At 50.5% G+C, this 26,319-nt stretch overlaps 1 protein-coding gene across 1 annotated transcript in view; it reads left to right on the top strand.

The window, feature by feature from the left end:
• Positions 1 to 23,609, top strand: part of HACL2 (2-hydroxyacyl-CoA lyase 2) — a 53,428-nt gene extending 29,819 nt beyond the window's left edge. The window contains exons 3-16 of the mRNA XM_074979460.1: positions 1,825 to 2,026; positions 11,123 to 11,250; positions 12,021 to 12,159; positions 16,728 to 16,839; positions 16,914 to 17,013; positions 17,592 to 17,689; positions 18,338 to 18,474; positions 18,901 to 19,035; positions 19,421 to 19,535; positions 19,877 to 20,046; positions 20,480 to 20,550; positions 20,951 to 21,022; positions 21,759 to 21,864; positions 22,332 to 23,609. Coding sequence (XP_074835561.1) covers positions 1,825 to 2,026; positions 11,123 to 11,250; positions 12,021 to 12,159; positions 16,728 to 16,839; positions 16,914 to 17,013; positions 17,592 to 17,689; positions 18,338 to 18,474; positions 18,901 to 19,035; positions 19,421 to 19,535; positions 19,877 to 20,046; positions 20,480 to 20,550; positions 20,951 to 21,022; positions 21,759 to 21,864; positions 22,332 to 22,510 — 1,764 coding nt within the window. The 3' untranslated portion in view covers positions 22,511 to 23,609. The remainder of the gene's footprint in view (positions 1 to 1,824; positions 2,027 to 11,122; positions 11,251 to 12,020; positions 12,160 to 16,727; positions 16,840 to 16,913; positions 17,014 to 17,591; positions 17,690 to 18,337; positions 18,475 to 18,900; positions 19,036 to 19,420; positions 19,536 to 19,876; positions 20,047 to 20,479; positions 20,551 to 20,950; positions 21,023 to 21,758; positions 21,865 to 22,331) is intronic.
• The last annotated feature ends 2,710 nt before the right edge of the window (positions 23,610 to 26,319 follow it).

Below are 26,319 nucleotides of genomic sequence, written 5' to 3'. Positions count from 1 at the left end.
CCTGCGCTGCTCTTGTGATTCCATGGCTGAGGACCTCACACAGGAACTCCCACCACCTTATGAGTTTGGTGGAAGTCTCCCTGCCCAAGAGTATGTGTCCTTAAGATGTCCCATAATCACATGCCAATTCTCAAGGGACTTGGCACCTGCACTGGCTCCCACCCAGGGAGAGGGATACCAAAGAGCCATGGGTAGGGCCCTAATAAATTCAGGATCTGTTCAGATCCATTTCTGAAAGGGAGTTTTAAAATCAAGTCAGTTTCACATGTTTACGTCCCTCACTTCAGGATGTTGTAACTGTCAGTGTGCTGACCCAAAGGGCAGGTTACAAGGCTATTGAAGGGGGCTTGTGGGATTGCCATACCTATTTCTGCCCTGATGCTGGCCAAGGTGTTGCCTTCAGAGCTGGGCAGCCAGAGCAGAACACTGCTGTCTGGGTGCCCATCTCTGAAGTCAGTGCTGCTGCTAGCAGCAGCACAGAAGTGAGAGTCACAACGTAGGACGTTGGATTACTATAGGTTTGGCTTTCCAGCAGTGTCCCACCACAGCATGGGGAGGTGACAGCGGGAGCTTTGAAGCTTCTTGTATTCAGGGAAGATCCCGGAGGTGGGGTCTGATATGACCATGACCCAGGAGCATCCCCTGCATGGGAAGGGGAAGTTTCAATTCTCAGGAGCCCCTGACTGGTTGCTGGATTTCACAGTGAAGATCATATCCCATGGTCCATTATGTGTATTTTACCACGCCAAATTTGCTAGGTCCATGTCCATGAGAGCCCTGGGAAGCATAATACACTGTCCACACAAAAGGGACGTAGGGGCTTCATGACCAGTTTTAGACCCTCCTGGCTCAGTTGGTCCCTGCAAGCATAGCTGAGGCCTGGCCATTCAGGAGCATTCATAGAACCATAGGAATGGGAGAGACCTCAGGAGGTCATCAAGTCCAACTCCTTGCTGAAAGCAGGAACAATCCTAACTAAATCATGCCAGCCAGGGCTTTGTCAAGCTAGGACTGAAAAACCTGCCGAGGGTTATTGTTATTAATAAAGATGTTGAATAAAACTGACCCCAGAACCACCCCTGGGGGCACTCTTCTTGGTACCAACCAGACATCAGGCCATTGACTGCTACCCATTGAGCCCAATGATCTAACCAGCTTTCTATCCACCTTATATTTATTCAGTCGATACTACTTTAACTTCTTGTCAATAATGCTGTGGGATACCGTATCAAAGACTTTGCTAAAGTCCAGGTATATCACGTTCCTTTATCCCGATATCTTGCAGCAGTGTATTCTGGGGAAGTCTAGGATGCTGTTCAACCCTCTTTTAACCAGGGCATGTCTGCATGTGTCCTCAGCATTCTGAGCTGCCCCAACAGCTCTCTGGGATGCCCTACCACCCAGAAGGAAAAAGCCAACAAGTCTCCTTATACAAGTATGTCCAGGGGTCCTGTCTGCCCTGTAGAGCCCCATGATGCTGGACTAGATATAGGCCATATGTCAGCTTACACTCCTTGTATGACAATTCTCCACAAGCTGCCAAGGATCCAATTGGGTGGGGGTTAGCATAAAACATGTTCAGAGCCAGCCAGGTCACAAATTGTTTATCCCTGGATCCCCAGTGTGTGCTGGAGATAGAATGTGCTAGAATGTGTGCTCTGACTGTAGCACCATCCCTGCCCTGCACAATGTCCCTGTACAGCATCTGTGGGTGGTCACCCAAACAGAGTCCTTCCGGGTCAGCACTCTGCTGGTCTGCATCCTGCCCAGCCCCTGTGGCCTGCTTCAAAGGGCTGGGGCTCTGATGGTTCATGTTCTTCTCAGGCAGATCCAAAGAGTACCCGGCATGGTGGGGAGCTTGTTGCAGAGGTCCTGAAGGCCCATGGGGTACGCTGCTTGTTCACACTGGTAGGAGGCCACATCTCTCCCATCCTGGTGGCCAGTGAGAAGCTGGGCATCCGCGTGGTGGACACGAGACATGAGGCCACTGCGGTGTTCGCTGCTGATGCAGTTGCAAGGCTCTCAGGTATGAACCACACTAGCATATCTGCTCAGGGCCTACTGGATGTTACCTAGGTTTCTCCCCTGCAGGCAAGTCCTTTAGCAAGGCAGTGTCTCCTGAAGACTGGGCTCTGCCCTGTTTTCACTTAGTTCATCTGTACCTGGCTCACCTGTTTGTCTCTGCTAGTGGGGACATACTGTGACAGACTGGCCCAATGTCTGAGGAACAGGGAGTTTGTACACAGATGGACTGACTCCATGTTCCGCCCTCAGCGGGTACAGTGGTCTACACTATGGGATCTTCTTTTTAAGACTGTTCCTTCTATGCTACAGCAGGAAGGGGCATGGTCAGGGGTCTGCAACCAAAATAGCAAGAAGAGCCATTTTTTTTTCAAATTCTGTTACAAAATCAATACTTCTTGAACAGCAATGCATGTGAATGAGATAATAATGTCAAACCATACTTTTTGTAACCCCTGTTTTAAGAAGAATGTGCGTACAATGATTTGTACCAGTTAGAAAGTTTTACTTTCACCCCTGGCTTGGTGAGCAAATGATGACAAGGAAAATGCTGCATCTGGGGACAGGCTCTTAAGCAGGAAGGAGCAATATTCGCATTGATCCTCCATACACCTCCATTCCCAGGCCCTACTCCCGCTTGGCCCACAAACCTGCCCCGCCACCTCCAGACTTTACCCACCTCAGCCTCCAAATCTGCTCCTATCCCACAAACCCAGGCTTAACTCACCTCAGCTGACAAGCTTCTCCAGCTGTGCACGCTGCTGCTGCTGGTCCTCTGCAGCCCGCACCTCTTCCTCACCCCCTCACTGGTACCCCCGGCTACCACTGCTGCTTACTCAGCAGAGCTGCACGGCCCCATTAGGGGCAGACTCGGCCATCCTTCCCCCGGTTCTTCTGCGGGTTTAGCCCTTCCCCCACCTGCAACCCAGGTGGCTCCCTGCCCTGCTGCTGCTGAAATAATGGAAGTAAATTTAGTTGGTTTAACATGCACCAAGAGAGATCTGGTCATTTAAACCAACTAAATTCAGTTCCATTATTTCAGCAGTGGCAGGGCAGGGAGCTGCAAGAGGAGTCAGCGGTGGCAGCGTCAAGAGCTGCAACTGACTCTTTAAACAGCCGCATGCAGCTCTAGAGCTGCAGATTGCCGAGCCCTGGGCATAGCCATGGGCAATGGGTCAGTGACCAGCTCATCCTAGCATTGCACAGGAACATTTTGCTGGGCAATGGAGTAGTGACCAGTGTAACTGAATCTTGGGGTGCAACCTGGTAGTGTGGGGACCCATGTGCCCCCTTATCCCTTCTGCCTGGGTTCTCTCTCTCAATGCCTTGCTATTGCCAAGCAACAAATCCTTCCATGTGCTGTTACTACTCAGTAGAACCACATGTAAAGCCCCACAGACAGCTAGATTTCATGATTGCTTCCAGGTCCACTCTAATCACACAGAAAAAGGCACCTGCCAAGTTCCCACAACACTGTATTTCAGGAATATGCCATCTTAAACAGTGCACATTTATTAGTTGGAAAGTGGATATATGCCTTCCTTTGTATACCTGAACAGATTTACCAGATGCTTCAGGCAAATATTTACTGGTAAAGATATACAGTAAAACAAGGTTATTGATTACAAAAGATAGATTTTTAAGTGATAGGCAAAAAGTTAATTATTTACCAAAGGAAACAAAATAAGCTCACAATCTAAATTTTAAAGACAGTAAACAGTATTTAGATCCAGCACTTTTCTCACCCCAGTGGATACTGCAGTTCATGCCACGCAAGTTCCATCCTTGCAATGTGGGCTAGTCTCCTCTGCTGGAGTCTTTAGTCTTCTGAATGTTCTTGTTGCTTACAACATAAGTGATTGGGCAACAGAATGGCCGATGAAATTAAAAGTTGATAAATGCAAATTTATGCACATTAGAGAACAGCCAACTATATAAATCAGTAGTTCTAAATTAGCTGTTACCACTTAAGAAAGAGATCTAGGAGTCATTGTGGATGTACTCTCTGAAAACATCTACCCAATGTGCAGTGTCAGTTTAAAAACAAAAAAATCAAAACTACCAGTGTGAATCACTAAGAAAGGGATAATAAAACAAAATATCTTATCGCCTCTGTATGAGTCCCCACCCATATTATGGATACTTATTTGAAAATGTTTGCCCCATCTCATAGAAGATATGTTGGAAAAGGTTTAAAGTAAGGTAAGAAAAATTTTTAAGGGTGTGGAACAGCTTTCATATGATGACAGATTAATGAGACTGGGACCATTCCTCTTGGAAAAATACAGCAGAAGTGGGGATATGATACAGGTCTATAGATCATAACTGGTCTGGAGAAATTAGGTAAGGAAGTGTTCTTTATTTGTCATAAGACAAGAAATTAATAAGCAGCAAGACAGGACACAAATATTTTTTTCACATAGTGCACAGCCAGCTTGTGGCACTTCCTTGCCAGAAGGAAAAGCACATACTTGCACTTGCTGTGAGGGCGGACCAAGGCAGTCCTCTCTCCAGTGGACACTGTGCCACAGATCACTTTCTCTTGCCAGTAGGCAAAAGTCCTACAACCTGATGCAGACCCCAGGTGTCCCAAGGTCTCTCAGTAATTTGAGGCATGTCTTACTGGTAGCCAGGCATAGACCCAGCAAGGCGTGTGCCCACCAGTACAGTCAGCATATCTGGGAATAGTTCTGCCCATGTGCAGCTGCCTCTCCAGGGATGTGTCCCCGTCCCATGGCACCTCTCCCCACATCTGCACTGATTGCTGGCACTGGCCTCCCTGACACATGTGCCTGTAGTGCATTGGGATCACTTGTGGTCCTGTTCTGCTTCTCAGCAGCACTTGACCACAGCATCTGTTGCCTGCCTGCATCCAGCACAGATTCCCCTGATCTCTGTCAATCACTGAAAAGCCGATCAAGGCTGATCCAGTGAGGCCAATGAGCATTATGATTGGGAGCTTTCAGTATCTCTCTGATAGGCACCATTACCTGTCCTTGTCCTGGTATCTGTAAGCCTTTCCTTGGCAGCTCCCTCAGTGCCACTGACTCAGGTTCCGGTTCTGATGTCACTTGACCAATACTGCAGGCTGGACCACGATCAATACTGTGGCTTGAGACTTGCTGGCTGATCTAGTGGTGTCTATGGAACCTGTGGGGGTTTCCCATGCTGCCCTAGGCGCCTCCCTTAGTGGCTGGGATGTTGAAGACTCTGCCAGCCTCCTTTACCAAACAGCTCTTGCTTCTGGAGGCCCCTCAGACCACTACCCTTCCCCTACCAGAGAGACTGTGGAGGCTCAACTTCTTGTACCAGAGGCGGGCCCATCAGCACAAGCCGCCGCTGCCGCCTCCTCATACCCAAATTCCCACCTGTAGTACCTCAGCATGACTTGAGAACCCCCCAGGACTACTTGAAAACATTGGCCTCCAACCTAAGCATCCAGTCTGAGGAGCTGGAAGAGGCTATGGATATCCTCTTCAGGGTTCTTGTCCAGGTGGACTTGCCCCTACCGTGGCAGGGTCACAAGGATCACAGAAGCGTTGTGGCAGACTCTTCCCCCTCCCACCACTCATCTCCAAATGGGCAGAATTTAAGTACTTCTCCCTGCTAAGGGGTGCAAGTACACCCATGCAGCCCCCAAGACACAGGTTGTGGAGTCAGCAAACAACCAGTTACCACTCCAAAGAATAGACTCTTAAAAGACGTGATTTGTTTGGCCAAAATGTTTGTTCATCCTCAAGCCTCCAATGGCGTGGTGAATCTCCAGGTCATAATAGACTGCCACAACATCAACATGTTGCATGCAATATCTAAATTTGAGCTTATCCTTCCCGATGCTTCAAAAAAAAGGCATGTAGGGCTCTCGGAGGTAGGGGTGCCACAGCCACCAGAGTGACGCTGCAGGAGTCATCTGATGCAGCTGACTCAGTTATTGCCATGCAACAGGCTTCTATTTCCATGCAAGTGATATTTTGTCTGCTCCTCTTGCGTCTCTCCACAAAAGTGAAGCCATCTTGTTCGCTGAGCAAATGGGCAAAAAGTTATTTATGTTGAAAGATTTACACACAACCTGGAAAAAGTTTAATTCTCTGTTGTCTAAGCCCCAAGCTTCCAGCTCAAGTCAGAGTGCAAACCAGAGGAACTTGTTTCCTTTGAGAGTATTCCCAAGCACAAAATAGCTCTCAGTACACAGGATCCTCCAATTCTTTCACTTTCCTGCCATTTGCACCCTTTCCTCTGTGAACGGCACTCCATAATCACTGACCATTTGGTCATTAGTACATTGTAGAAGGGCTATATCTTTCAATTAATGTTATCCGCCCCCTTGCTTTGCCTTGCCTTGCCTCGTCAGGGTCCCTTCTCACAAGAGGTTGGAGGGTTGCTGCGGATAGATGCAGTGGAGCAGGTTCCATCTCTTTACTGGAACCCATGGTTTTATGCCGGTTACTTTTTAATCCCTAAGGCCCTCCTGGACCTGAGAGGCCTCAGTTGCTACCTGGTGAAACTCAAGTTCTGCATGGTCTTCCTGGCCTCCATCATTTCTTTGCTGGATACAAGATTGGTGTGCTGCCCTTGATCTCAGGGGACATTTATTTTCACATTTGCTGTCATGGTTTTTGACTGACATGGCTGTTTTCTGTGGTTTATGGTAGGTGCCAAGCTTTATCATTTTGCAGTCCTTTCTGTGATGGTGCCTTGCCTCTGGCACCAGGGAATTCACATCTATCCATATCTAGATGACTGGCTTATCAAGGGCAGCTCCAGCTGTGGGGTCCAGAGACGTAGGGCTGCTGCTCAGCGTGTGCAGTCATCTTGTTGATACACAATGCGAAGTCAACATTAGTGCAAGTACAGAGAATCAAGTTTATTGGCAACTCAGTTTTGACAAGGGCATTGCGTCACACATCACTTCCTTGCAGCTCGCCATGACCCAGGGTCTTTTCTTGCCTCCCTGATTACAAGGCTGTGTATTCTGTGACAAATCCCTTGCAAAACCCCTCGGGGGACAGTGCTTTTTGGTGAGTTTTGTTGTGTGCCTCAGAGACACACCTTGGCCCTTCCCCCGCCTTCAGACTTTCCAGAGGCAAGGGTCTCCACTTACTGAGTCACTCAACATAGGCAAGTCATAATAAGGGGGCAAGACCCCCTTCAAATGGTCCTGGTGCTCCACCCTTCTGCTGGGGCAGCTGTCCAGTGGGGAGAAGCCCAGGCCTGCCCACTACTCTGGGCCCTGACCAGGGACCTTAGATTGGTGGCAGTTGCTGAGACTTTTGCCCTACCCCAATCACAGCAGCCTTTCTACGAGCCACTTCTCCTACCACTTCCTTCTAGATCCTCCTCCCTTGTTACCTGGCTGAGTCTCCTCTCTTTTTTTCAAATCTCAATTCTCCATCAGCACTTTGTGGCCTATTCCTCTTCCCCTGCAAACCAACAGGCCTTAACTGGCAGCAAGTGTTTGATTAGCCTTTTTGATGCAGCCTGCCTCTTAATGAGCCCAAGCTGCCTACTTTGGCTACTGTGCCACACTCTATGAGCCGAGGTGGGGACTGACCCAGTTCCTAAGTATATTAGCCTCCCCCAGGCTCTTATGGCATGCTTCTTGTGGTCTGCTAAAATACTTATGTGGTACACCAGACCAGGCTAAGACTGTGCCCCCTCCAGCAGTGTCTGGTGTTAGTCTGCTTGCCCTCCATGCGCCTCCTGCATCGGGTTGTGACCATCCCACCATCAATCATTGCCTCGCTCACCTGGTAGGCAGAGGAAACATCATGGCAGGAGTCCCATTTCAGGACATCCCATATCAGCTGAGATGGTGGCCAGTGCCTCAGACCTCAGATGGGGCACTTATCTTGGCAACCTGCAAACTCAAGGCACATGGTCCCTGGAGGAAACAGCCTTCCACATAAATGTCAAGGAGCTCAGCCCTGCAAGGTCTGCCTACTTCACTTGACAAGCAGAATGGACAGAGTCCTCACAGACAACATGGCCCATGTCATTCTACATCAACAGGTAGGGAGAAACCCATTCCTCAGTTCTTTGTTAGGAAGCAATCCATCTCTGGGACTTCTGTGTGCTCCATAACTTTTAACTAAAGATGCATCACCTACCAGGAACTCCATGACTAACAGAGCAGAGTGTCCTCCTCTCACTATGTGTGGGTTCTCCACTCAAAGGTAGCTTCCATTCTTTTCCAGAAGTGCTTCAGTCCCCAGGTGGATCTGTTTGCTGCAGAAAGTACCACAATTTCTGCTCCATGCAAGAGGTCCTTCTTGAATGCCTTTCTCTTCTGACCTCAGAGAGGTAGCTGTGTTAGTCCGTAGTGTTACAAAAAACAGGCAGTTCTGTAGCAACTTAGGCTACGTCTACAAGTGAAGCAGCTGTTGACAGAAGTGTCTGTCTGACGAGATGTTCCAGCAAAACTTCTGTTGACAGATTGTGTGTACACATAAAGTGCGTTATTCTTTCAGTCTGCACTGTCGACAGAAAGCGGCCACGCATTCCAGCAGTTTTGCCAACAGAACTGGCCCCAAAATCCCGGAAGCCGGGCACACATGGAGGGAAAGCCCTTCTGGGACTGCTATCTCTCTCTCTTTCCCTCCCTCCCTTCTCCCCCTGCCGTTCTTGAGGGGGCCCCCCGACCCACTTTAAGATCGTAATTATCTCAGCCAGGACAATTAATATCCCCTGCCTCTCACTTGCTTCCTTCAATCGTATTTGATTTGTCAGTTTTTATTGCAATTTTTTTTTCTTGTTTGTCCTCTGTACTTATATATCAGTCTGTATATGGAAATGAAATTGATCTGAAGAAGTCGGTCTGTCCCACAAAAGCTCATCACTGAATAAATCATTTTGTTAGTCTTTAAAGTGCTACGTTTCTGCTGCTTTGTTTTGTTGGAGTACAGACTAACACTGCAACCTCTCTGTTACTATTTACAGATTGTTGCCTTGAGCACCAGACCATTATGTGCCTTTGAGTACTCCTACTGTAGGTTGAACCTCTCTAATCTGGAACTTGCTCAGCCAACAAACTCTGTAATCCGGCATGATTTGTTAGCTGGATGACCATTTTATCGTGGGTGTGTCCAAGTTTCCAGTCGTCCCATGAAGTTTGTTTAAAAGTACCAGTCGTGGGTCTCAGTGTTCTGTGCTGTTACTTTGCGGTAATTTACCCCTAAATGTCTTCTGAGAGCCCAGTAAGCAGCAGAGGTGTTGTTAATGTGCTAGAAAAATATTGACCTCCTGTTGTCCAGCAAGTTCTCTCATCTGGCACCTGTCAGGTCCTGAGGATGCCAGATGAGAGATTCAACCTGTACTTACTACTAAGTCTTTCACTAAGACTTACATTAACAGGTTTTCACTTCATCCTTCTAACTTCACATACGATACATGCACATAAATAGAATACATACATTCAGGGATAACTTGCCCTGTCTTGCTTAAAGCGTATTCAAGTTATGCATATTCATATTCCAAAACATATTTCCATAAAAATATGGAGGCATAGTATCATGCTGCTGTTTCAGGATTACAGTCATCTCTGGCATCTCTCTGTCTCTCAGCTTGGCTGCTTCATGGCTGAATCTGGGTGAAAAGTCCTGCTGTGCCCGGAATGCAGTGAGTCCTTCTGGAGCATTGTAAGCCAACAACCATATTCTTGGTGTGGGCCACACAGAAAGGGGTTTTCTCTTTTGAGGCCCCTATACAAACCATCTTAATTACCTTCTTCATCTAAAACATCAGGTCCTGAGAAAATATTTCTGCACATTTGCGTGCCTATTCTGCAATAGGATCCTCTTCAGGCTTACGGGGCTGCCCTTTGTGCCCTGGGTCTTGTTCTCCCTTATACATCTGTGTTGGAAGGTAGCCTTCCTGGAGATGATCATGACACCCAGGAGAGCCTCTGAGCTATGTGTCTTGATTTCAAAGCTGCCATACACTGTCTTCTGTAAAGATAAAGTGCAGCTGTGGCCCCACCCAGCCTTCCTGACCAGGTTGGTTTCCGCATTCCACATGTGTCAAGACATCATCTTTCCATGCCCCGGACGTAAGAAGAGTGCTTTTGTCCCAGCTCTTCATCGCATATGCTAAAAGATGAAAGGGCTCCCAGTATCTGTGCAGGGGATCTCCACTGTGTGTGATACAATTTGGCAGGACTCCAGCTGCTGCCCCTGGTTAACACACACCCAAACAGGGCTTAGGCCTCTTTTCAGCCTACCTAACTTTTATTCCAGTCCAAGACATGTAAAGCTGCAACATGGTTCTCTGTTCCTACATTCAAGATGCACTACACCATTAAGCAGCACGTCCGGGATGATGCTGGGTTCAGCAGAGCAATATGGTGAATGTCATGTCCAGAACTCCTACCCACCCATCATATTGGTTGGAGTCATGTATTGTGACCTTATGGAAATGAGCAACCACTCAAAGAAGAAAATACCTGTTTCTGTAACTGGTGGTGTTCAAAATGTGTTGCTCATGTCCATTCAACATCCTGCCCACCTTCCCCACTGTCAAGAATTTCCAGCAAGAAGGAACTGAGGCTGAAGGAGGTCTGGTAGGGCCTTGTGTAGAACAGCATGCGCATACCACTCCAGGGGTATTGGGGCTGCCCCTACAGATATTGCCGAGGAAGATCTTCTGGCGCGCACACACCTACGTTGAATGGACATGAGCAACCCATCTTGAAGAAAATCAGTTATGGAAACAGTAAATATCTTTTCCCATGATAATTTACGTGGCCTGATTTATATATAATATCACAGTTTTATACGAATGATGACGGGAGCTCGCGAGGGTTGTAAATCTGTCACAATCAGCTCACCCCACCAATGGATGGGGCATGGCCAGGGCAACAAGAGATGGTGACCTGTTCACCCCAGCAGGGGGCCAATGACAGCTCATCTGAGCAATGGGCAGATCATTGCATGAGTCCTCTTTCTGCCTGGGGGAACACGTCCTATGCAATCTGGCTTCCAGACACCTGCCCTAGCCACTATTTCCCCCACTGCTGTCTGGCTCACCCCCTAATCTGCTAAAGGTTTATTGAAGAGTAGTTTCTTATCTGCCCTACTGTGGGCTGGTGGTTCTGTCTGCATTTCAGGGACAGTCGGAGTCGCTGCAGTAACAGCGGGACCTGGAGTTACCAACACCGTGACAGCTGTGAAGAATGCCCAGATGGCCGAGTCCCCGGTGCTGCTAATTGGTGGGGCAGCTGCAACACTACAGAAAGTGAGTCCCTGGTGCTGCCAATAGCAGTGGTGGCTGCCACGCTGCAGTAGATGGCCTCCATTATGGCCAAACCGCAGCAGGACATCCCTTCCTGCCCCAGAATTAGGCAGCTGGAGCTGCCCAAACAGAAGGGCCAGTTGGTGCCTGTGTGTTGGAGCAGGAGCAACTTGACTTAAGGCTTGTCTACACTTAACCAGAGATCGACATTCCAGACATTGATCACCCTGAGGGCTGATTTAGCAAGTCTAGTTGAAACGTGCTAAATTGTCCACTTGTCGCTCGGTCAACCCTGATACTCCATGAGGAGTAAGGGAAATCAACAGGAGAGATTCTTCCATTGACCTCCTGCTGTAGGGATGCCACGGAAATTCAGTTTAAGGTACATCAACTCTAGCTATGCTATTCATATAGCTGGAGCTGTATACCTTAAGTCGACTTTCTCCTTAAGTGTAGACCTGCCGTAAGATCCTGCTACTGAGGAAGAGGGGAGACAGTCCCACTTGCATTTTTTCACTCCCCTCTGGAGCTGATAGCACGTCCCTGTTGGTTGTGAGGTCTCGTCCCCACATCCCAAGCACTTCTGCTGCCCCACTGCCGGATAGACGCGGCGGCAGTGACCAGCTCACCGCAGCAATGGGCAGGGCATGGTCATGGCAACAGGAGGCTATTTTTGGTCCTTGCAGAGGAGGCAGCTTGGCTGGGGGTATCCTCAGGTATTAGGTCCTGCAGGGCCATCTGAGTATGGACTGCAGTACTGTCTGTCTACACAGGGCCGAGGTGCTCTCCAGGACATTGACCAGCTGTGCCTCTTCAAGCCACTCTGCAAGTTCTGTGCCTCGGTGAGGACTGTGCGGGACATCGTCCCCACACTGCGAAAGGCCATTGCGGCCACACAGTCCGGTACTCCAGGTAAAAAAACCTTTCTCCCGGCGCTTACCCTCCTGTGCAGCAAAGGGTTAATGGTCTAGGAGGTTTTCCTACTCCAGGTCTCACTAGGCCCATTCTCTCACCGTAACTCCTGCTATCAAAATGTAGGTCTCAGCCCTGTTCAAGTTCCCTCGAATCTGTTCTGTCCATGTGCAGAATAAATATTTTCTGTGTACCAAAGCTTATGCAAATGTGCCATAACAGTAGAAACAAAAAAAAAAAAATGTAGCTGTGAACACTGTTAATCATCTGGGCAGCATTTAAATCTCTCTTCTGTGCAGCCATACAAGCACCTGCCTTAAGGAGAACACTTGCCCTGTTCAGAGTACTGGATTAAATATCTCTCTGTGAAGCTCAATCTATGTTCCACTGTGGATGCGAGCCCCCCAGGGTGAGGAGGTACAATGTGACTGCTCCTGGGGAGCTGGGGACTGTTAGCACCTGGGCTGAGGCAAACTGAACCTGTATTTCCCCTCTGGTCCAGCAAGGGCACCCAGTCTCTTGAGCCAGCTTCTCTCTGCCTCCTGGCTGAGGTATCTCAGACTGCATGGTTCCCTGCAAGTTCCCCAGCAAGCCAGATTGCCTGAACGCGCCTGCTTTGCTTTTCCTCATGGGCTTATAAACAGCATAGCTGTCACACGTCCAAAGCACCACGCAATTCCTTCTCAGCAAGTACTTTGATTCTTAAGATGAAAGCATAGCAGAGAAAATACATTAAAACAGTTGAAAAATTGTACATGTGTTAATTTGCTTACCTGAGATCACCCCAGGTCCAAGAGCCTTAGCAAGTGAATAGTCCTTCATACCCCTTCAAGGGGTTTCTCTGGGGTTTATGATCCCAGGAATCGAGACTCATGCCTCTATCTAGTCTAGGTGTTTGAAGAGACCATGAATCAGCCAGACAATGGGTTTCCATTCACAGTGCAGTTTCAAAATTTTGGATCCAGAGGCATTTCCCTCTTCCCAAGTATTTGCTAGGAACCCCACTCAAGTGAATGTTCACTTTTGTCTGGGCCAGCTTTGAGCCATGTAACACAGAAAACTTGCAAGGTTTAGATCAGTCCCAGCACCCCTGGAGCCGTTACATATAAGCACTGGCCTTTGGAATACAAGGAACTCCTAAAATACTTAAATGTAGTTCAGGAAGATTTATTGAGAATATTGCAGGAAATGGCCATATCTGTCCCAGGATGAAAACACCTATTGAATGTGCAGGTCACATGTGCTTCCTGAGTGGATCCATCTCAGAAATACAGGCTCCCTGATGTGGGCAGAGAACAGGGACAAGCAAACTGTGCAGGTGTGTTCTAACCAGAAGAGCTTATACAACTCAGATACTTGAAACAGGTGGTCGTGGCCAAGAGGGGAGCAGCCAAGAGAGTGGGATGGGAGAGAGTGTTTAAATCTTCCTTAGGCTTCTGAGTCAACACTGGATGTGGGCGGTGCCCATCTATGCAGGGGGGAGCTAGTATTGGGCTTCCACCTACCAAAAGTGGAAGCCATGCAGAGTTGGTGCATGGCCTTCTCCTGCCCCATGGGGGAGAGTGCAGAACAGTAGCCTTGGGTGAGGCCCAGGGTGTCTTAATACCCTTGCCCTGTATATATTCACAGAAAGGACCATTGTAATTCTTCAGGTGCTTGCTCATATCTGTTTGAGTTAGGTGTTTGTGTGTTGCATGCATAACTGTTAGCAATAGCACTGTCCCCTAGCTGCTATTTGTTGGATCAGCTGGGGATCCCCCTAGAGTGGCACCAATGCAGAGCCCTGTATGTGACCCCGCTGACTCAATCGCCCCTCAGTTCCTTCTTACTGCCAGTGACTTTTGGAACTGTGGCTGAATACTCTGTTGCCATGCTAGGACTCTCTGGCTCTTGGTTGAGTAAATAGTTCTCCTTTAGAGTAGTGATTGTTGTAGTTAGTGTTAATAGCAGGTGGGGAAGGGATCTCTTTCCTCTCAGGGATGTGGGGCATGAAAAAGTTCCAGGGCTTCAAGCTGCTATAACTATAACTCCTGGGCTTCCCTCCTCAAGTTTAAAGAGTTGTTGCCTGAGGAATCACAAAAGGAGTTCGATGCCAACGTAAAGGAGGGTAAACCAGTGTCACACACCTGTCTCCAAGCTTTCTTGGATTCTGGGGATGCCTCTGCCAGGATCGTGGCTTCAGGCATTGCCATGCATCCTGTGGCCTGGGCTACAACCTTCTAGTATCCTGCCTGAAGTCCAGCAAACCATTCCGAACCTCCTATCAGTGGGACTCTGTTGTTCACAGAGCAGATGAACTCCAGTCTTCCCAGGTTAAAGGACTCTCACAATATGGTGAAGTTCCTGGGCATGCACATGTCCACCAGTCGTGCACAAGGCGCTTCTCAAGCTTTGCGGAGACCAGATAGATGTTATCCTGATAGCCTGACTTGGGCTTATCACCATTGGTATCCCACACTGGCGGTACTGTCAGTGCTTCCTCCCATTCCACTTCCAGACTTCATCACACAGGACCACGGTCATTTCTGCCAACCAGACCTTGGCATTTTTATGTTGCACTATGATATTGTGCAGCAGTCTAAAAGGGATGCAACCTTCAGGGCCACTGTCCTTGGGTCAGTTACACATTGACTCTGACCCCTCCTCCTGGGTTGGGCTTGTAATTTACCTAACTTGAATAGTTATGAGCAAACACTCGAAGAAGAAAAAACGTTTTTTTTTAAACTGTTGTTCTTTGAGATATGTTGCTCATGTCTATTTGAAACCCACCCATCCCCTTTCCCCACTGTCAGAATAGCTGGCAAGAAGGAACTGAGGAATGGTTGGATTTGCAGCGTCATATGTAGGGCTCCATACTGGCGCCATTCCAGGGCCTCCACAGCTGACCCAGTGGGTAGCAGCTAGGTTAAGGTTTTCCAACGGGTGTGCATGCAGCACACGCACACCTGACCTGAATAGATCTGAGCAACCCATCTCAAAGAACAACAGTTACAAAGATGAGTAACTGTTTTTTATCTCAACTGATCCCTGCCTGGCACAGGCTAGAGAACTTCCCTGAAAGGATTGCTGCTCCCAGTCCAGTCGCTGGTACAACTAGAGCATGTCTGCTGACAGTGATGATGAATCCACCGTTGTTAAATTGTTCCAGTAGATGATCCAGTCTTTGAATTATTTATCTAGCTACAGCTTCTAGCTCTTCCATCATTTTATGCCTTTCTCGGCTGAACTGAAGAGACCAGTATCAGTTTTTTGTTCCTTTGTAGGCACTTCACAACTGTAGTAAAGTCATCTCTTAATCTTCTTTTTGTTAAGCTGATTAAATTGTCTTCCTGCATTGCTCACTGTAAGGCATGTTTTCCAACCCCTTAATCATTCTTGCAGATCTTCTGTGAAACCTGTCTTAGAGCTCTTTGTCTCTTTCCTTTGCATTGAAATATCTTGTGTCTGGCTGCCCTGACTCTGCTGGCTCATGATGTGGGGCACTGGCATAAGCACTGGGCAGAACCCAAGTTCTATGGGGCTTCAGCATTGGTTAGGGTTGCCTATATGGGGTGTCAGTGTGGGGCAATTAATTTGTGGTGTTGGCAATGAATAAGGTAGAAGCCTCTGTTGCCCATGTTGTGGAAAGTGTCGGTATTGAGCAGGGGTGGTATGTTAGATGCCCACGTCTTGTGGAATGTTTGCACTGGGCAGGGCCAGAGTCTCAAGGGAGAGGTAGATACACTGGAGGGTTGGAATCGGATCCAGAGTAACCTAGACAAATTGAAGGATTGGGTCAAGAAAAATCTGAATGAGGTTTAACGTGGAGAAGTGCAGAGTCCTGCATTTCAGACATAAGAATCCTAAGAACTGCTACATGTTGGGGACCAGCTGGCGAAGCAGCAGTTCCCCAGAGAAGGACCTGGATGAGAAGCTGGACATGAGTCATCAGTGTGCCCTTGTAGCCAAGAAGACTAATAGCATATTGGGCTGCATTAGTGAAAGCATTGCCAGCAGATGTAGGGAAGTGATTATTCCCCTGTATTCAACACTGGTGAATTCTGGGCCCACATTACAGAAGGGATGTGGCTGCATTGGGGAGAGTCCGGCAGAGGGCAACAAAAATTATTAGGGGGCTGGAACATGTGATACGTGAGGAGAGGTTGTGTGATTTAGGCTTATTTAGTCTACAGAAAAGAAGAGTGAGGGGGGCCTTGATAGTGGCCGTCAACTACTTGAAGGGGGATTACAAAGAGGATGAAGAGAGGCTGTTTTCAGTGGTGACAGATGATAGAATGAGGAGCAATGGTCTCGAGTTTCTGTTTGGGACGTGTAGGTTGGATATTAGGAAAGGCTGTTTCACCAGGAGAGTGGTGAAGCACTGGAAGCACGTAGAGAGGTGGTGGAATCTCCATCCCTAGGGCTTTTTAAGTCCTGGCTTGACAAAGACCTGACCAGGATTATTTAGTTACCAGGGGGTTAGACTTGATGACCTCCTGCAGTCTCTTCCAAGCCTAGGATTCTATGATTCTCAGCTGCACATGTCCTGTGGGGCCACAGCTGGTTAACCAACACTCTCTGTGCTACAGGGCCTGTATTTGTCGAGTTCCCAATTGACATTCTCTATCCTTACCATTTGGTGGAGAAGGAGCTGGGCTTCAAAAAGACCCCCAGGGGGCTGCTGGGTGGCATCATCAACTGGTGAGTACAGCCCTGTCTTAATAAGGGCAGCACTGAGCTAAGAGCTAACAGCTGTTCTTCCACCTCACCTGCAGGTACCTGCACAACCATCTCAAGAACCTATTTGCAGGGGCCTGGAAGGCAAGGGACTTCTCCCCTCTTCCAGTGCAGGTGCCACAGGCCACAGCAGAGCAAGTGAGTTTGCCTGGGGCCTGGTGCTCCTGCCCTCCAGGGAATGCCCCCCTCCCTCCACTGGGAGCTCCTTGTTAGTGCACTGCCCTGGTGAAGCCTGTCCCTGTTGGGCCTCGCCCTGAGAAGAAGGGGAGGAGCATTGCTATACTGCAGCAGGACCAAGGTCCCTGGGGCCCATGTCACTCATGTTCAGCCCTAATCTCTTTAGCTCCATTTGCTGCCACCCCCAGCCCCTTCACCAGCCCTTCATCTCTCTCTGCCTGCCGCCTCCTTTAGTGTTGGCCCTATCATGTTCTCAGAGCTGGGCATAGCTTCTTTACCCTGCTGCTCTTTGATTTTAACTAGATCCTCCCACCTGGCTTCTCTGCCAGTTCTTTCCTCATTCTTGTGCCACTGACTGAACTCTGCTCAGGAGCAGTTCCAAGGGCCATGTGGCACCTGCTCAGCCACTGGCACTGCCCCCACTTACTGCTTAACCTTGCCCAACCACTTGCATTGATCCCTTGACCCTGCCAAGGTGCACAGACCCCAATGACCTCTGGCCCTGCCAGGCTCTGATGGTGCTACCCATTTGTGTACAGGTGCAGCAGTGTGTGGAGCTGGTCAGCCGTGCCAAGAAGCCAGTCATGCTCCTGGGCAGCCAAGTGACCCTTCCCCCGACACCTGTGGAAAAGCTCAGGTGAAGAGTTAACATCATCCAGAGTCCTGCCTCTGCCCTGTCCCCCTAGCTCTTTGAGGTGCGGGGGCTCTTACCTTCTGTTTCCAGCTCTGCCTATCTGCTAGTCACCTGGCCTTCTCCCACTGGCCATGTGCACACAGGGTGAGTGCCATCATCTGTCCTGGCTTGACTGAGAGAAGTCTGAGGCTAGACAGAGGGACCTCAGAAGAGCTGGAATAGTAGGGGCTGCAGCCTGGGATTGAGGGGCACCAGCGGAGCTGGATGGCACAGGGTCTGCAGGACAAGGCTGCAGTTCACTGGCAGAGCCGTGTTTGGCACTTCTTCCTTTGGGTCCAATGGGGCTGTACTTCAATGAACCAAAAATAATCTTCCCCCCAAGAAACAAGCATGTGGTGTGTCCTTCCACCGCACTCACTCCCCGCACTCATGCATGTGTTCACATGCATACCCTCTTCGCACCCCGCATTCCTTGTCCCACTGTCCTCATACGCTTTGCCACTTGCTCACCCACCTGGACGCATGCACACCTGTGGGTTGCTCTGGTAGTGCCTTTGTTCACAGCAGGGCTCTGCACCACCACTGTAAATGGCCATTTGCAGTGAGGTGACTCAGCTGCTGCTGAGAGCTAATCTTCCCTGTGCCCTGCAGGGAAGCCTTGGAGGCCCTCGGCATCCCTTGCTTCCTGGGTGGGATGGCCCGGGGCATGTTCGGCAGAGACAGCCCACTACACATCCGCCAAAACCGCCGAGAGGCACTGAAGGAGGCTGATCTGGTCATTCTAGCAGGTGTGTGGGCTGCAGGGTGGGGACCTGGCCTGCAGGCTGTCACAGGTTGGGGCCATTGGACTTGAGTGACAAGAGCTGGGATGGCGCATCACTGACGTCAGGGGTTGGGAGTAGGGTTGGTGGTGAGTTGTGGTTCAGAGCTCCAAGAGCTTGATGTTGGGTGTGGTGCAGTGGGCAGTTGCAGTGGAGGGGTAACATGGTGTGGGGGTGTGCAGGAGTTAATGCTTAAGGCGATAGGGACTTGTGGGATGGGGGAGCTGGATATGGGAATTAGGTGGGGCTGGGCAGTGGATAATGCTCACAGGGTTACAGGCTGGGTGGGCTGTGTGGGTGAGGAGGCTGATGCTGGGTGTGGGGGCTAATTCTCAGTGAGTTGAGGGGTGGGGAGATGACCTGTCCCCTCACCCCTGGGTTGCTTCCTGGCAGGTACTGTGTGTGATTTCCGTTTGTCTTACGGTCGTGTGCTGAGCCGACACAGCACAATTATTGCCGTCAACCGGGACCGCGCCCAGCTGCTGCGCAATTCCGATGTCTTCTGGAAGCCTCATGTGGCTATCCAAGGTGAGAGGGTGGCGCAGAGCGCTCTGCCTCAGTTGTGTCATGTTCTACAGCTGCTCCTGCCTGTGCCATGTCTCAGTGCCTGGACTCCTGGATGCATCAGACTCAGAGCACCCAGGGTATCCTGTTGGGAGCAGAGTGGGCCTGGGGAGAGAATGACAGAGTTGCCACCAGAGCTGTCCGGGATGGACACCAATGAGTGAGTGACTTGTATGGGAAGCAGAGCCCGTCCACTGTGCTGTTGGCGGAAAGCTGAGGCATGAGCCCAGCTCTTCAGCTGTGCCTCCATGGGCCAACTCTGCTCTGATACTAGTGCCCCTCTGTATCCGTGGGACTGGCTTCTGCTCATATTGGCCAGTCACAATCTCATGCTGCCCACTCTCTGCAGGAGATGCCAGCTCTTTTCTGCTCAGCCTCTCCCAAGGCCTCAAAGGTTACTCGCCCCCTCAGGATTGGGCCGTGAGTCTGAAGGATGGCGACCAACAGAAAGAGAAAACCAACCGGTGAGTGGCATCATCCCCACAATGTCATCAGGAGGGTCTGATTAGCCCACCCCTGGGCCGGGTGGCAGGGCGCAGCGCCACCCTGGGAGGGCTATAGGGCTCAGAGCCAGGTGGCATGGGGCAGCGCCACCCCAAGAGAAGTATAAGACTCAGCCCCGGGCCATAGCACTCAGCCCTGTGCTGCATAGTAGAAGTGAGGTGAATGAGTTTCTCTGGGGGTGGCTGAGCTTTGAGCATGCTCCCTGTGCCTGAGCACACACAGGTACTCACTGTCTTGGTCATGCTGTGAAGGGCTGGCCAGGCTTCAGGGTGTGGCAGCAACTGCCCTCTGGTCTGTGCAGGGAGAAATCGGAGGAGCCCACGGAACAACACTTGAATCCACTCAAACTCCTGCACCATGTGGATGATTTGCTGCCTGAGAACAGCCTACTAGTTGCAGATGGAGGCGACTTTGTGGGAAGCGCTGCCTACATCATGCGACCCCGGAGTCCCCTGCACTGGCTTGACCCAGGTAATGTGGGCACTGCTCCCCATCCAGCCTGGGGGCTGAAACAGTTGCAGATCCCTTCCAAACCTACAGCAGTGCAGCTGAGCCCAGAGACCCCATTCCACAGCTCTGAGCTCGGACTGGCAGTTCCAAGATATGGTCTCCTGCCTCGTGGATGTGGACCTGGTACCCCTGGCAGCTTGCAGCCCTATGTAAAGAAGGACGGGGTTGGCGCAGCCTGGACCCAGAAGGTCCTAAGGTTGGTTGGCCAACCTCACTGGGGTGGGAGCAGCCAAGTGTGCCCTGAGCTGCTGACCCCATGGGAACGGGTGAGGGGATGCTGAGCTACTGAGCAGGCCCTCTGCTGGGCTGAAGAAGGGACATTTTCATGCCCTTGCTTTTTGTGGTATGCCCTGTCAGGGCCCAGCATCCCCTCTGCACTGTCCTCTCTTCCCAGGAGCTTTCGGAACACTGGGCGTTGGAGGAGGATTTGCCCTTGGAGCCAAACTCTGCCGGCCAGACTCTGAGGTCAGTAACCAGCCAGCCATAGGAGCTGCTCTAGTGGGTGCCTTGTGGCCTGCCAGAGGGTCTCTAACAGGCTGTCATGAGGAGGGCAAGTGCTCCCTGGTCCTGATGGAGGCTCACTTTAACCAGAACTACAACTGGGGCAGGGTATCCTGAGGCTATGGGGAGGCTATGGAGAATGCCACCGTCCTAGGTTTTCTGGTCATGTGGCCCCAATCTCTGATTTTCTCACGTTGTCTGCATCCTGCCAGAGGCCTCTTTCTGAGCTGCATCAGCCCTCTGCTGAGGCCCAGCCCTATGGGCTGCAGTGGCCAGCACTCGCCCCTCCTGCTCCATTAAATATGGGGGAAGTGTTCACCCCAGGCTCTGCCAGGGCAACCTCAGCTCCCTCCCCCACCCTCAGGTTTGGATCATCTATGGAGACGGCTCCCTTGGCTACAGCATCATGGAGTTTGACACCTTCGTCCGTCACAAGGTAACCTCCCACCAACTGCACCAATGGAGTCCCTGGGGGACCAGGCCCAGCCACCCTGTGCCAGTGAGGTCCCTGCCCACAGATACCACTGGAGGCCAAGCCCAGCCACCCCTCACCAATGGGGCTCACTGTCAGTTGCTATCACTTTGCCCCAAATGCATATACAAATGGAGGACTCAGGGAGCCCTGCACATGTGGGAATGGACACAGCCCAGAAGGCACTGCAAATTGTTCTGGGGTCCCATTGCCTAGGGAATTGCTGGGCCCCTCTCTCACCATTACACATGGCTCTAGAGCTGTGTTCCCTGTAAGTGCAGCACTTGGGCAGCCACCCAGGAGAGATTTAAATGCCACACAGCTGTTCAGAAGAGTGCCCAGAGCCAGCAGGATGTGTTCTGCTGGTGGTGCATGTCAGCGTGTGCCTTGGTGCACATAACATTTATTCTGTGCATGGATGTTAAAAATTAGAGGGAATGTTGGTCTGGAGCCACATGGTTAGTCCAGGTAGCAGTCATGACTTGGCCCCTTTATAGCTCTCCCCTTCATTACTGTTCATTTTCCAAGGTGCAACCTTGGGACTGATTTAGTGGGGAGGGCAACAAACCAGAGAATGGATTCAGGCAGCAGGAGCTGGTATGGGCTCAGTGCAGTGGGGCACAGGAGGGGTGGTTGGGGAACTGGGTCCTTGTCCCTCTTTTCTGATGCCTGGAGAGCAGCACTTTCCTTTCTCTTTCAGACACCCGTCATTGCACTGGTGGGGAATGATGCCTGCTGGAGTCAGATCGCCCGTGAGCAGGTCCCTTTGCTGGGCAGCAATGTGGCCTGTGGCCTGGCCTATGTGGGTAAGTCTTGGTAGGTGTTATCCAGCTGCCCTAGGGACATAACTCCAGGGCACCACATGGTAATGGCAGCAGCCTGCTCAGCATGGGCTCTGGGCACCTCCAGGTCTGGGTGCCTGTGTAGCCTGTCCTCATGAAGAATAGCCATTGTGTGCTGTTCCCTGCAGGCCACTCCTATCAAGGAACACAACATAGGAGGTTCCCAAAATTGGTGAGAGTCCCACCACCTCTCTGGGTTCATGGCCTAGCATTGATGCCTACTTCATCTGAGAAAGGGAACTTGAAATAGCCCCTTCCTTTCATGGTGGGACTACAGATTCCAGCCTGCCTTCCATCCCTCCCTGCTGCCTCACTCCTTGTGTGTTGCCGGGCTGGAAATGGCTCTGCCTATGTGGGCTGTCAGCGCTCTGCCTGGACCCCGCTGCAGCCCATACTAGCCTTGCCTAATACCTGGTCTCCTCCCTGAGCAGATTATCACCTAGTGGCTGAAGGCCTGGGGGGCAAAGGTTTCCTCCTCAACCGCCAGAATGAGGCGCACATGGACAACATCATCCAGGCAGCCCAGGAGGCCTGTAAAAAGGGATACCCTGCTCTGATCAATGCCCTGATTGGCAGAACCAGCTTTCGCGAAGGCTCCATCTCCATGTAGGGCTGGGGCAGCCTGACCCAGACCTCTGCAAACACCAGAACAGTACCCCTTTCAGCACTTACTTCATCATCCTCCTTGTTCTGCCCCAGACCTGCTGCAGACTGACTCAGTTATCCCCACTGGCACTCCAACCAGAGTCGAAGAACCTTAGCAGGAAACTGGTGCCAGGACAGGGGTCAGTCCTTTTCTTCACCTGAGCCAGGGGAGTGAACCTGAAGACAGCACAGAGCTCTGAAGTGCAGAGCCAGCACCAGCTTTCAGAGAGGAAGTGTTCCCGTCTTTGCCAGACAACTACACTGATTGATAGCTAGAAGCACTCTGAGCCAGCAGAGACAAAGAAGCTTCTCCCAATGACACGGCACTGGGCAGGTGCTTATGTCTGTGGTAAAGCATTGTCTGCAAAGGGCAATTCTCAAGTTCCTGGTAGCAGTGAGAGCAACTGCAGGGATCTTGTTCTTGTGATAGTAGATGGGCTTCATTTCCAACTGGGCACCTGGGCCTGGATTTCTGCAGTGCTGTGGAGAAGTGGGGCGTGTTGCCCAGCTCTGCAAGCTAGGACCATGGGCAAGTGCCTTTCTCTGGGGGCAGGAGTCTGGCTTAATCCTAAGGTTTGGACCAGTGGTGGCAGAAGTGGAGCTGCTGGGCCCTGCTGTGAGTATGGATTGAGGGATAATGAGCAGGTTTCAATCTACATCCACCCCACGATTCCTCCAGCCCCACCCACTATACTACCAGGGCATCTCCCTGGCTGGACCTGGCTGCACAGAGCCCTGTTGCTCAGAAATGGATTTCCTACGCAGGTTTGGACAAGGCTTGTTTCCCCCTATGTTCTCCAGCCCATAGCTGGTGCTGTTGCACTAACACTTCCCTGCTGGTGTCCAGCCCCTGCCACACCTAGGAGCCTGCATACTCGAAGGATGCAGCCAGAGCTGTGTGCGCTGCTGCTCCCAGCACCCCATGCCAAGCTCCATATTGCCTTAGATCAGGGTAGCACAGCCCTGCAGGGATGTTAACAGAGTGGTTTGTTTTGTCTCTCCCAGCACATGCACACCTCTCCACACAGCATTTCCCCCACAATAAAGAGAATGATGGTACCCCATCCAATGGTTAATAGAGCATGTGTTGACGGGGTCAGTGTCTTGGAGGATAAAGGATGGATGTTTTGATCTTTAGTTAATCTTTTCACACAATCCTATGTGCCACTCTCATACACAAACTGGGGAAATGGGGAAAGTCAAGAAAGGACTGTAAGTTAGGTGCACAACAGAGTGAAAGCCAGTACTGCAGAGTAATTCAGTGGTTTGTGCTGAACTGAGGAGGGGAACACCATTAGTGAGGTCCTGCAGTGCCAGTCCTGCCTGTGGTACTTGAATAATAGGCTTCTAACAGGCTTGCGAGCACTTTGCAGGGTAGGAGAATAACTCAAAACAATTTGTGGAATTGGTCTGAAATTAACAAGATGAAATTGAAGAATGGCCAGTGCCACCTACTTTATTTAGGATGGAAAAATCAAATACACACCTACAAAAGGGTGAATGACTGGCAACGTGGTAGTACCCCTGCAAAGGACCTGGCAGGTTACAGGGGTTCGCAAACAACATGACCAACTATGTGATGCAGTTGTGGACAAGTGCAGTAGCCTGGTAGCATAGACAGGAATGGCGTATGTAGGACATGGGAGGTTATTGTGCTGCTCCACTCAGCACAGGTGAGATCTCAGCTGGAGCACTGTATCGAATTCCAGTTGTCATCTTCAGGAAAGATGTGGACAGAGGGAAGGAGGCCAGAGGTGAGCAACAAACATAAGGGTTTAGAAACGTAGACCTACAAGGAAAGGTTAAAAAATTGGGTTGGTTGAGTTGTAAGAAAAGAAGATGGAGGGGAGACGATCAGCCTTCAAATGTGTTCAGAGCTACTGCGATGGCATCTGTGATGGGTGGTTCTCGGAGGTCCCTGAAGGCAGTAGTATTGGGTTTAGCATGTCCTAAGGGAGCTTGAAGTTAGATGCTAGAACAAACTTTCTCAGGCAGACAGCAGTCGAGCTCTGCCACTTGTGATATTCTTGTCATTGGAAGATTCTAAAAACAGGTTCAGTGAACCCATCTCAAATGGTCTGAATTAATTTGGTCGTGCCTGACTGCAGGGGCCTGGATTGGTATGTACCTCTCAAGAGCCAGCCCTATATTTCTGTAATTTGGTGGCACTGGTATGGATGTCTGTACTGCTAGCAAATGAGAAAGCAGAGCTCAGCATGTGGCTTCTAGCTTCTGCCTCAGATATAAGCCACCTCTGCTGTTGCACTGCCTTGTCAGCAGGTGCATAATTCGGCCAAGGTCTCTACCCAGTTGAAGCCCCAGGCCCCAACCTGCTCAGCACATTGAGAAGAGGAGCCCTCTTCTCCCTCATCCAGCCTGGGGCAAGGACTGGGGAGAGGAGATTGGCTACTGAGGTGGGGTGGGGGAGGTCTGTCCTACCAGCCCAGGTTTGCTGTTTCCTGCCCTCTTAGGCTTACTCGTGCCCAGTTCCTGGAGGTCAGGCTGTAGAACGGGCACACTCACTGTTCTGTCAGCACTCTCCTTGCTGCTTTCAGGCTCAAGAGCTGCTGCCTACTAAGGCAGGGATCTGGCTTGGCCAGAGTTAAAAGCTAGCAAAACCAGCTCCCAAAGTGTGGGGGGGGCCACAGTCTCTGAGGCAGGAGCAGGCCTCACCTCTCTGTGCATCCTTTCTGCCTCATGGCGCTACAGCAACTTGTACGGGTGCTAGCACAGAGGTAGTTCTCTCATTACATAGAGAGGCTTTGGACACAGGCATGTGGTGCTTGGAAACAGGGAACCTCTACTCTGGGGGGGAGGAATTCAGTGCCACTGTGCAATGCACTGTGCAGAATTAATGTTCTGCACAGAAAATTGTTAGTGCCTGTAGAGCTCTACAGATTTGCTGGCTGCTGGTTACAGCAGAGCCCAGCAGACAGAGGAGGTTGTGAGGGAAGTCCCAGCAGCTGCAGGGGCTGAAGCCACAGTTCCCAAACTTTTTCTGGTTGTGGAACAAGGGCGGACCACTTTGCCAAAGATCACAGAACACCAGTGTTCTGCCAGAATGGAGTTTGGGAACTGTTGCGCTGAAGGAATGAGTGGTGTACAGGAAGATATACAAGTGTGGACCCTGTATCAGGCTGTTTCTACCACTGGAGAGTAGAGGATGTGGCTTTCTAAGGCTGGGATCTGCTAAGGAAAGGTGCCAGTGATGTGATTGGGGAGCACCCTGCTGGTGAATGCTGGAGGGAATGGTGAGGAGTGTCCACACATGCACACAGCTGCTGGTCTTGAAGAGGGAGGGGCAGAGAGACCATAAGGAAATGGTTTGTCATAGGTGTTTCTTTAGCTCTACCCCTGGAGGAAGTTCATTTTGTCATCTGTATTATTTCAGACACAGCTGCTGCCAGGTATTTTGAAATAAATTACCAAGATAGTTGAAACTGGCATGATTCCACTGAGATTATGGTGACAAAAGCACAATTTTAAAGTAGTGGACAGATCATTTTGGTGCAGAATTCCTCAGAAGTAGACACCCCTGTCCCTGCCGGTGGCCTCTCAGGGAAAGGCAGTGTTAGCCCCCAGCTCTAGTAAAAGGTTGCTGCCCAGCAGGCAGGTGAAGCTGGTACCTAAGGACAGCTCTGCCTGCCCCCAGCCAGGCTGTAGCACCCCAACTGATACCTCATGCCCCAGCCTGCCCCCCTCTCCCTTGTGGCCATGGCCTGAGTGTTTTGCACCCACAGCAAGTGGATTGGCGACAGTGGGAGCCCTGACAGA

The sequence above is a fragment of the Carettochelys insculpta genome, chromosome 29 (genome assembly GCF_033958435.1).
Source record: "Carettochelys insculpta isolate YL-2023 chromosome 29, ASM3395843v1, whole genome shotgun sequence".
Classification (NCBI taxonomy): Eukaryota; Metazoa; Chordata; order Testudines; family Carettochelyidae; genus Carettochelys; species Carettochelys insculpta.
The sequence above is the reverse complement of the archived record's forward strand: the minus strand, read 5'-3'. Positions and strand labels throughout refer to the sequence as shown.